The sequence below is a fragment of the Nerophis ophidion genome, linkage group LG11 (assembly GCF_033978795.1).
Source record: "Nerophis ophidion isolate RoL-2023_Sa linkage group LG11, RoL_Noph_v1.0, whole genome shotgun sequence".
Taxonomy (NCBI): Eukaryota; Metazoa; Chordata; class Actinopteri; order Syngnathiformes; family Syngnathidae; genus Nerophis; species Nerophis ophidion.
In genome coordinates, this window is record NC_084621.1 from 51,712,274 (window position 1) to 51,724,477 (window position 12,204).

At 38.2% G+C, this 12,204-nt stretch overlaps 1 protein-coding gene across 4 annotated transcripts in view; it reads left to right on the plus strand.

Annotated features, from left to right (window-relative positions):
- ddc (dopa decarboxylase) overlaps positions 1-12,204 on the plus strand; it is a 72,604-nt gene that overhangs the window by 36,540 nt on the left and 23,860 nt on the right. For all 4 annotated transcript variants that reach the window (XM_061916230.1, XM_061916227.1, XM_061916229.1 and 1 more), the window contains 3 exons: positions 797-863; positions 1,189-1,283; positions 10,749-10,816. In XM_061916230.1, coding sequence (XP_061772214.1) covers positions 797-863; positions 1,189-1,283; positions 10,749-10,816 — 230 coding nt within the window. The remainder of the gene's footprint in view (positions 1-796; positions 864-1,188; positions 1,284-10,748; positions 10,817-12,204) is intronic.

Here is a 12,204-nt window from a genome sequence, read left to right on the forward strand (position 1 = left end):
GAGAAAAGCTGAGCTTGTGCCGTCCATAGCTGCCGTCGACTCCCCTGAGACACTGCGCGTCAAGACACCCGTGGAGACACCCCTCCGACTATAAGGTGCTATTAAACTCACTAAAACACTAGCAACACATTAGAAAGATAAGGGATTTCCCAGAATTATCCTAGTAAATGTGTCTAAAAACATCGGAATCCGTCCCAATGCAATCGCGTTTTTTTAACTGTTTTTTTTTTTTCTAGTCCGTCGCTATCAATATCTTCAAACACGAATCTTTCATCCTCGCTCAAATTAATGGGGAAATTGTCATTTTCTCGGTCCGAATAGCACTCTTTGTTGGAGGCTCCCATTAAAATCAATGTGAATATGTGAGGAGCCATCAAACATGTGACGTCATCGTCTGCGACTTCCGGTAGAGGCAGGGCTTTTCTCTTAGCACCGAAAGTTGCAAACTTTATCGTGGATGTTCTCTACTAAATCCTTTCAGCAAAAATATGGCAATATCTCGAAATGATCAAGTATGACACATAGAATGGACCTGCTATCCCCGTTTAAATAGGAACATCTAATTTCAGTAGGTCTTTAAGGTCATCACTCACTGACACCTGCCTACCATGTACACCTCCAGGCATTTTACCAAGGATTAGATTAGTATTTGCAAAGGGTGCGAAAACTAAACATCATTCGTGTATTCAGTACTCTTACTTGTTTAGTTGTCTTACCTTTATAATTGGGAATAATCATGTTATCCTCTGTAAACTATTCAGCTCCAGCATTTGAAATTATGAATACTGTCTTTTAGTTCTGTGCAACACTTGGCACGACTCCATCGTGTGCGTTCGACCACATCACTGAGCTGGGGCCCATATGTAAGTTCCTTTTTGTTAATTAGCCTCATGCAACACATTTTCTACGTCTGCACGAGCTATTCATTATCAAATATGTATCTGCCTCTACGAAGATAGTGATGCTCAGCCTTTGTGTTTGGGCGGTATTTCTTTTAATTGATTTGTATATATTTATGTAGCACTTCTATATGGTTTCAAACGATCGACATCATCTTCACAAAGGCTGCAGTTTTTGCACCAAATCAAATTGGATTGTACAAGTATAGCAATATCCTGTGATATTATACCTGTGGTACTATATTATGATTTGTAGATGATCAATAACCTTATTTGTTGACTGATGCAGGTAACGAGGAAAATATGTGGATGCATATTGACGCTGCGTATGCTGGCAGTGCATTTATCTGTCCTGAATTCCGTCCCCTGTTGAATGGAGTTGAGGTATGTGAGGAAATAACATTATTAATAATAATGTAAATGATAATAATATTTATATATATGCTGTATGTATATGTATGTATACATGCATGTTATAAAGCAGAGCTCAAGGACTGGCTTGTTTGGATACAGTAGCCATGGGCAATGATGGGAGAGTCTCAATCAAGTGCAATAGTGTGGGACATGGGCAGAAGTGGGGATTCTTTCAAAATAAGATACCAGAAACACAAAACAAATCAAATGGATTTAATTTCTAATTAATTTCTGGTAACTGACCTGGGCTTATGGACTCAGTCACACTCTGACATCTTGCGCAAGCCTAAATAAATCAGTCATTCTCACACTGTAGTATGGGTACCACAAGTGGTACGTGGGCTTTATCTAGTGGTACGTCAAAGAATCACTTGATTAAAGTACATAGTTTTATTTTCCTATATTTAAACAAAATATTGTTTTTCAAACTGTATGTAATGTTACAGTTGCCAAAAAATATTAAATATACTTGTTAAATAAATCATCTGCCTTTTTAAAATGTATACTTAGACCCACTACGCTACTGTATTTTAATGTTGGTCCATATGGTGGTACTTTCTGAGGTATTACTTGGTAAAAAAGTTTGAGAACCACGGACGTTATACAGATATTACATAAATGTTATATACGGCATACTAGGGATGGGTGATATGGCCTAAAATCTGTATTACAATGTGTATTACAGCCTCCTGTGATAACGATATATATCGCGATATTTTCTTCGGTATATAAATGATAAAATAATCATTTCAAATCGTGTTACAAAGGCTACTGATTTTGCTGCCAATTAATGTGGTATATATTGCATAATTTTTCATTCCATTACTTTCTCAAAACTTGTATTAATGTACTTGCTAATTTCCTGTTAATAGTTGGTTATTTTCTGGTTTTATCTACACACCTGTTAAAAAGTAACAAGCACTTATTACTTTGTTGTTTGGATAGTTTATAACAGTTTTGACCAATACTACAAAATTAAGTTTCAAACAAATACCAAGTAATTACAGGCACAGTAATGGTGATACCAACGCTGATACTTTAAATGTTCTGCTGGCGGGGTGTATAAAATAGTCAGGAACTTCTATCATGAATACAAAGGATTCTGGGTATTTGTTGTGTTGCGTTTATGATGTGTTACTGGGAGGATGTCCTTCCGAAATGTGTTTGTCAATCTTGTTTGGTGTGGCTTCACAGCGTGGCGCATATTACTAAGAGTGTTAACATTTTTTATATCACAACCATTAGTGTACTCTGTGTCACCCAGTATGCCTTGCAGTCGTGTGCGTGTTGCAGCGGAAGCCACACACATGTTGCTGGACTGACAAGCAGATCGTACATGCTGTAGAGGGCGACAAAGTCAATGACTTCATAGCACGCCCTAATACTTATCTGGGTGACTGCCGGTAGTCAATCTAGAGAATATTAGCGTCTCCTATTGACTTCTTCGCTTTGTGACACGGGTCTTAAATGGCTCTTTGAATGGCAAAGGATACCGATCCCAGAACCGTGTATATGAAATATTCCGGATGATTCAACCGCCACCCGCCCGAATCTAATTAAAATCTATTTTTTCGTCATGTCACTCGCCCGACCCGTGGTTGAGACCGCAAACCGCGCATCTCTACTACATTGCGCTGTCAAATTTGCAAGACACAGCCAGAATGTGTCATAAACATGCATTATCATTAAAAGCTGTATGGTCATTTATGTCATTCATATCATCTATGTTGCGCAACTCTACTGCATAGTGCATACATATATTTTTCAAATGTTATGCTGCAAAAATGTGTGGAATAGTTTTTTGAAAACCCTGAAGTGTTCCTCATTGTGCAAATATGTTCATGAACGTGTTGCTACTGATCTGCATGAAATATCGTTCATCACATTTATGAAAGCAAACGTTTATTTGCATATATCGTTACCGGCTGTATCCTGATGCGTTGTTCCTGTTTGAAGACGGCGTGGCGTTAATGTCAAGTAGGAGGCGCGTAAGAGTGATTAATAGGAATCGGCTGTAGTGGCGTCGTGTCTGCTTTTTGAGGCTGCTGCTACCCAAGCTGTGCACAGATGCAGAGATAAGGCCGGAGTAATTTCCTGAGGCAGCGTTAGACCTTTATATATCAGTCTATATTAGACACACGCGTATAAACAACAGAGAACACGCCCAAGCTGGACGAATACATGCACTTCATGGCACATACAAGCTGTATTTAAAAGTACAGGCCCTATAAAGAGCCTCTTTGGATGAGAGTGCAGCAGGATAGATGATAAATGGTTGCCAGGGGTGATGCACAAGCCGGCATCAGGTGGTATGACAACATTGTTTCCTGTTATGCCGTTTCTTATTGCGATGGGTGCAGGTGGAGAAAAGGATATTACGAAAGATAGGCAACTGGAAACAGATAAGAAAATATTTGTCTCACATTAAATAAAGGCTCATAGCTTTCCAAATATTGTATTGCCTTCTTTAGTCTGCACAAGGAAGTCTGTTGGTGCAAAGGTTGTCATGTCATAGCTCGTAGCTTAGTTAGTGTTGTTGCTTTGGCACTTTTCCCAGTTTGATGATGAATAAAAACAAATCAGCAGCTAACTTCAATGAGACATTTGAAAATTCTCAACCATCCCATAATATACAGTACCATTTTAGACCAGTAATCAGAAGTGTCCGAACCCCATCATTTACTGATCGGCTGATGAACTGCCGAGTCCAGCCGATCCTTACCGCAGGTGTGCGCTAAAGATTGTACTTGTGTGGAAGATTCCTTCAGGAGGACAGTTACATTTCTGAATGGGTCTAAAAGCCGCTTTTAAGATACTAATCCTCACCACTATGGTGGAAGATAAATTAAGTTCCTTCCATCTCTGGATGACTAGAGCAAGTGTGTTTTTAACCTTTTTGACATCTGAATCCACTACAGATGGGCCCACTTAAATATTATCACTGAATTGTTTATCTTACTGTACTCCTTTTATGATATTCAACAATTATATCTAACCTACTTACAATTTACAACCACGTCAAATGATAGGTGAGCATGTGTTAATCGCAAAGATTATTATCAGGGCTTAGGTTCGGCTGATTAGAAAAATAAATACTAATCAAATTGCTGCTGCAAAAGAGACTCATAAAAACGGATGAAAAATAAATTACACAGCGCCAAAATAAACACATTTTAACTAAATTAATAATATAAGAAAATAACATATTTTTCTGAAATTAAAGTGCAAATGAAAATACAGCTTCACCACTTTAGTTATAATTTTTGTGCTTAAGAAACTTCTCTATTAATGTAGCTTCAGACTTCTTCTGTTGGTTTGAGATTGTAATTACTGCCACAAGTGTTGGTAAAGTGTCCTGAACCCCATCATTTCTTTACTGATCGGCTGATGAACTGCTGAGTCCAGCCGATCCTTACCGCAGGTGTGTGCCAGTGTTTACATGGCTAAATATTGTACTTGCGTGAACAATTCCTTCAGGAGGACAGTTACATTTCTGAATGTGTCTAAAAGCCGCTTTTAAGGTACTAATCCTCACCACTATGGTGGAAAATAAATTAAGTTTCTTCCATATCTGGACGACTAGAGCAAGTGTGTTTTTAACCTTTCTGACCTCGAAGTCCACTACAGATGGGCCCACTTAAATATTAACACTGAATTGTTTATCTTACTGTACTCCTTTTAATGATATTCAATAATTATATCTAACCTACTTACAATTTACAACCAAGTCAAATGATAGGAAAGCATGTGTTAATCGCAAAGATTATTATCAAAGCTTAGGTTAGGCTAAGTAGAAAAATAAATAATAATCAAATTTCTGCTGCAACAGAAGAGACTCATAAATACTGATGAAAAATAAATTACACAGCGCCAAAATAAACACATTCTAACTAAATTAATAATATAAGAAATAACATATTTTTCTGAAATTAAAGTGCAAATGAAAATACAGCTTCACCACTTTAGTCATAATTTTTGTTCTTAAGAAACTTTTCTATTAATGTAGCTTCAGACTTCTTCTGTTGGTTTGAGATTGTCATTACTGCCACAAGTGTTGGTAAAGTGTCTTACAACTGAATACTGCTACGAACCACAGCTGAGAAACAGCTAGCGGGACTCTCACAACCCAATAATGGCCCCAGCCCTGTGGTTAAGAAAAACTGGACTCGAGGAAAAAAGAATGGCTAAGCATGCTACACACAGAGCAGCGCGACACAAGAAGCTAACTGCTAAAGCTTCAATGTAAAGTAGATCGATCCAATTGTCTACACTACCTAGTATGATATCAATATATAAACGATCTCAGGGCATTCAATTGATCGCAACTGGACTGTTTGGTTTGTCTTGGATGACGTTTCGCCGCACATCCGAGTAGGCTTCCTCAGTTCGTGCTCATAGACTTAGATTGGTCAAATCTAGTCTAGCGGCTGGTTCCAAAACCAGGATGGTGTGCCTGGGCAAGGATGGCTTCGCCCTATCTTACTGAGAAAAATAACTGTTTTGATACAAACGCGCAATCCTAACTGTCAAAGCCAACGACAGTCGTTGAAGTGTAATTTCCCTTCGTTAGCATTGAGATATTGTGTGGCAGAACGATCGCTGTGGATCAACTACTACCAGTCCAAATAGTCGGTATCCCCCGCGTTAGAATCCTATTCAGTTGTAAAATGGCATTCTGTATAAACTATATTAAAGTGATAAGATTAATTTTTATCTTTGTCTTGTTCTTATAAATACAACATTTTTTGTGTTATTTGTTAATGTTTACAAACTTAGGGAGTAAGACTCTGAATGCATGAAAGTTTTGAGGGCAAACCCAAATGGAAGCCAATAGTAGTTTAGTCATTGGGCAGAGTCACTTTATTTTGTCAAAAAAATTGTATATTGGATTCAATACCACAAATTTCACACATCATCGGATTTACATTTGTACTAGCAAATTATAAATGTAATAAGATAAGATTTATAAAAATATGTTATTGTGTTTAGTTACTTGCTATGAACAAATGTTCAGTTCTATAATCTATTGTCAAAGTATCAAAATTTGGATCCGAGGCCAAAAATGTTGATTGGGACATTTAATAAGTTTTAGAGGTTCCTCGATCTTGTATTGAAAGTTTGTTGACTAAAATCTAACCTTGACTGTGTAAATTAGACAGTTTAAAGTGCTTTACTAGGCCTGACTGGGAACACAGTGTTTTTGTGTGCCTGTAGCTTTAATGCTAATGAGCTGTGTTTGTCTTTCAAATAAACACTATTGTTTACTTACAAATATTGTGTGAAAATGCACTTACAAAGTATACTGAACATACACACATGTCCACAGATGCTACGTATCTGATACAACAATGTAACATACGAAATATTAGCATAGCTATACAAGCTACGCTGCGAACATGACTTGCATTTTAACAGACTATTATAGCGCCTGTTTTCTAAAGAATAAATAAATGAAAAAACACTTGTCAGTTTCTGCCTGAACAGTTGGCAGGAATCTGAATAGTTGGAAGAGCCAAACTATGGGTGTAAACAAGGGGTGGGGTCATCTACAGCAGTGGTCCCCAACCACCGGGCCGCGGCTCGATTGGTACAGGGCCGCAGAAGAATTTTTTATTAATTTTTTTATTTCATTTTTTTCATGAAAAAGGGAGGTTTTTTGGGTGGTGCTCTAATTGTAAGTGTATCTTGTGTTTTTTATGTTGATTAAATAAAAAAAAATAAAAAATAGTCTGCGGGACAAATTATGAAGCTTTGACCAGTCCGCAGCTACAAAAAGGTTGGTGACCACTGATCTACAGGACGTAGGGCAGGGTAAGTGGTGGTATGATGCCCTTTAGGAGGTTTTCATTTAATTGCAGGTTCTCTCTAACGTAGAGACAACAAGTAAAGGAGATCATTGATTTTCCTTATGTTTGTCATAAACAGGCTCAAGGGTCATAGTTTACTCTTTAACCACTACTGTCAACTTATTATAATTTTTAGCTGAATGTGCTTCGCTGAAAGAAAACTTCTCCCTGCAGAGTTTACATAATACTTTATTTCCATCGACTCTTCCGCCATAGTTTTTTGTACGCAAATTTCCCATTGAGTGTCCTCCATATTGAATTGTTTGGTTCTGCAACTGGTCATCATCTACCTATTTACGCATTCGTGATGGAGGGTATGACATTTTTATTTCCGATGCGTATGAGGACAGAATTGGCTTGAGTAAAGAGGGCGTGGCTTGAAGCGACTAAATGCATGTTTTGAAGTACATGGGGAACAAATTGTTCCAACATGTATTTTATGTACAACAATTGGTTTTTCCAAAATCGCATGATGATTTAGTTTGTTTTTACCTCGTATGCCATGGCAAAAGATTGGTCCTCTGCAACAAAAGGAAAGGATTTGAGCCATTGCACCACCAGAGATTGACAGCTGGGGTGTTTGTGCTATTCATTTTCATGTCAACAACATGATCACCTTCAAGCTCTTGTTTTGATGTTATGTTGCTCGTGAGCCATGTTAGCGTTTGAAGGCCATATCTTCTCTCCACCTACAAACAACTGCTCGTCGACCACCAGTTGGCCAGCTGCTGCATTAAGCTGCAACTAATGACTATTTTCATAGTCGACTAGTCATTGACAATTTTAACAATTAGTCGACTAATCGGATTATAAAGTGTACACCAATTTAGTGGCTTTTAAATTTTGTTTTAAGATATTTTTAGCCTGTGCCGACTAACAATAACCATGACTACTTCATTTAGAAATACCTATTTATACTGTAACTGTGCTGCTCTAATAGCTTATTTTTTTTTAAATGTTATTCAATTTTTTTATTTTTTTTTTGAATTGTGATTTGTATTATATTTATATAGCGCTTTTTCTCTAGTGACTCAAAGCGCTTTACATAGTGAAACCCAATATCTAATTTTTACATTTAAACCAGTGTGGGTGGCACTGGGAGCAGGTGGGTAAAGTGTCTTGCCCAAGGACACAACGGCAGGGACTAGGATGGCGGAAGCGGGGATCGAACCTGCAACCCTCAAGTTGCTGGCACGGCCGCTCTACCAACCGAGCTATACCGGTTGGTATTTTTAAGCAACGACAGCCAAAGTGCTGATAAAAAAGTATCAATTCAATATATTAGCATATATTCATTATCAATGAAACAACGCACAGTTGAAATAGCAGTAATAAAAACAAACCAAAAAATCTGCCTAGCTTCCTCAAAAAAGAGCATTTTGTGATGATGATTGGTAAAATGATAGTTAAATATAATTTTCACACAACTTCGTCTTTGTTGTTAGCTAGCTAGCTAACAGGCTAACTATCTTACAGAGAAGAGTCGGGATGTACCATAGATGCACTGCCATGAAAAGTAAGATCCGCTTCGCAAAATTAGCAAGTTATTTGTGTCTTTGACGTGTTTAGGATGAAATGTTTCCATACTTTAGTTTTTTCCCATGTGGTCTTGTTACCAGTGGCCGCGGTTATTTTTCTCTTGCTGTTACTGCTGACTCTAGCATTTTTGTTTCCATCCAGAAAAACATAAACTTCACTGACTATTTTCGGCGACAAATCTTGATTATTGTCACTGTGGACAAATCGTTGCACCCCTGCTGTTACGATGTCACGTTTTCAAGAAACGCCAGCGCCACAGAACCAATCAGTGAACTTGTTGGCGGCCTAAAGGGAAACAGGCGTTAACATGAGCGTCCGCTTTTCCTCTTGGTGCTAGTGCTTGACTCGTCTCCATTCAAAATAGTGTAGCATTATTTTTGGCCGATAAAAAGTGCAGGGGGCCAAAAAAAAGTCCAGCCCCCCCTAAATGACGTCCCTGTGTGGCGGTAACACTACTTGGACAAACTGCCTGTAATGCGTTGCTAGGGACGTTTCAAGGATTTTACCCCGCAAATGTTATTCATTCTCGAAATAATCTTACTCATCACATGAAATATATCTTACTCCACCAATTATTATTTATTTATTTATTTTTATTCTGATTACTTATGGAGTATATTGTGAATACATTGAGAACAGGAAGTGAACAAAAGTTTTAGCAACTGTTATGTAAAAGAAAAGGGGTAGGATTAAATAGGCTCTGCTTCTTCCTACTCCTTTTCGAACATGTTGACAAGAGAAACTGGAAATTGAGATGTATCATGTTGTATGCTTGCATGTTTGAAACTCAAACTCAACTCAACTCAATGGGTTGATGGTGTTATTTTTAAATGGGAACATTATCACGATTTCAGAAGGGTTGAAACCAATAAAAATCAGTTCTCAGTGGCTTATCTTATTTTTCGAAGTTTTTTTCAAAATTTTACATCTCCCGGAATATCCCTAAAAAAAGCCTTAAAGTGTTTGATTTTCGCTATTTGCGATACCACTGTCCATTTTCCTATGACGTCACATAGCGATTCCAATACAAACAATGGCGAATAGCACAGCAAGATATAGCGACAGCTCGGATTCAGACTCGGATTTCAGCGGCTTAAGCGATTCAACAGATTAAGCATGTATTGAAACAGATGGTTGGAGTATGGAGGCAGATAGCAAAACCGAAATTGAAGAAGAAACTGAAGCTATTGAGCGAATAGCTATTGGCGCTATTCGGCCATGCTGACGCTATTCTGCGTTAGCATCGCCGGTAAAATGTGCAGACCAACCGATCAAGACTTTCGCATTGACACTGGATCAATAAGTCAATAACAACAACACTCACCTTAGTGATTTTGTTGACTTTATCGTTGGAAAAGCATCTGCTTTAAGTGTCGCAGGATATCCAGACATTCTTGCCATCTATGTCGTAGCATCGACGGCAAAAACCAAACGAGGGACTTTCGCATCTCTTGACACTGGAGCAACTTAAATCCGTCGAACGGTAAGTGTTTTTTTGGCATTAAATGTGGATGGAGGGAAAGGCTGGATGTAAATATAGCTACAAATGAAGCATAATGCACACAGCTAGCCTAAATTGCATATTAGCATCGATTAGCATGCCGTGCTAATCGATGCACATTCTACGTAAATCAACTTGAATCCGTCCATGATCGTGTTGTTACACCCTCCGACAAGGCATGATGTCTCCCAGGTACCGGCAAACAGTCGAAAAAACGGAAAATAACAGAGCTGATTTGACTCGATGTGGTAGAGAAACATGGCGTTGACGACCGATGTGACGTCACGTTCTGACGTCGTCGTTGAGAGAGCGATAAACAGAAAGGCATTTGATTCGCCAAAATTCACCCTTTTAGTTTGGAAATCGGTTGAAAAATGTATGGTCTTTTTTCTGCAACATCAAGGTATATATTGACGCTTACATAGGTCTGGTGATAATGTTCCCCTTTAAAAATAGCAATGCAAACACTATTAAAATATTACATTTTCATAATTTTGGGGTTATTTAATTACATTTTGCAATGACAAATGTCTTTTTTTTCTGTTACAGTTTGCAGACTCTTTTAACATGAACGCACACAAATGGCTTTTGGTCAACTTTGACTGCTCTACCATGTGGTAAGAAGTTCAAGTGACCACATTCAGTATCCAAACATTACCGTTTAACAATAAAAAGCAAATCATCTTCTGTATTTCTACTTGGATTTGTTCACAAAAGCGACTATCATACGAATTACATACACTCCTCCTTAGCACACAATAAGGACGAACTCTATCAACACCTCAGTTGTTTACAGTATAAAAATAGAGATACAGCCAAGTATACAAACTTACAGTAATAAATGTCAACCTTCTTTGTGACAGCCAAAGTGGCTACAGAAAGAACACAAAGAAACACTGCAAAATTCAATGAAGTGTAGTCACAGCATGAGGCGTTTCAGTGACGTATTATAGTAGTACCTCAACTTACCGGCTTAAATGGTTCTGTGACGATGCTCTCAACTCAAAACCGTTGTATCTTATTTCAACGTCGCTCGTTGAAATACAAACCCTGTTGACAGAAAGAGTTGGGAAATTGTGTTAGATGTAAATATAAACGGAATGCAATGATTTGCAAATCATTTTCAACCCATATTCAGTTGAATATGCTACAAAGACAACATATTTGATGTTCAAACTGATAAACATTTTCATTTGGCAAATAATCATTAACTTTAGAATTTGATGCCAGCAACATGTGACAAAGAAGTTGGGAAAGGTGGCAATAAATCCTGATAAAGTTGAGAAATTCTAAACAAACACTTATTTGGAACACCCCACAGGTGTGCAGGCTAATTGGGAACAGGTGGGTGCCCTGATTGGGTATAAAAGCAGCTTCCATGAAATGCTAAGTAATTCACAAACAAGGATGGGGCGAGCAAACTGTCGAACAGTTTTAGAACATTTCTCAACGAACTATTGCAAGGAATTTAGGGATTTTACCATCTACTGTCCGTAAAATCATCAAAAGGTTCAGAGAATCTGGAAAAATCACTGCACGTAAGCGATGATATTACGGACCGTTGATCCCTCAGGCGGTACTGCATCAAAAACGGACATCAGTGTTTAAAGGATATCACCACATGGGCTCAGGAACTTTTCATAAAATCACTGTCAGTAACTACAGTTGGTTGCTTCATCTGTAAGTGCAAGTTAAAACTCTACTATGCAAAGCCAAACCCATTTATCAACAGCAAGAAATGCCGCTGGCTTCGCTGGGCCCGAGCTCATCTAAGATGGGCTGATGCAAAGTGGACAGGTGTTCTGTAGTCTGACGAGTCCACATTTCAAATTATATTTGGAAACTGTGGATGTGGTGTCCTCCAGAACAAAATGGAAAATGACCATCCGGATTGTTATGGGCGCAAAGTTCAAAAGCCAGCATCTGTGATGGTATGGGGGTGTATTAGTGCCCAAGGCATGGGTAACTTACACATCTGTGACGGCACCATTAATGCTGAAAAGTA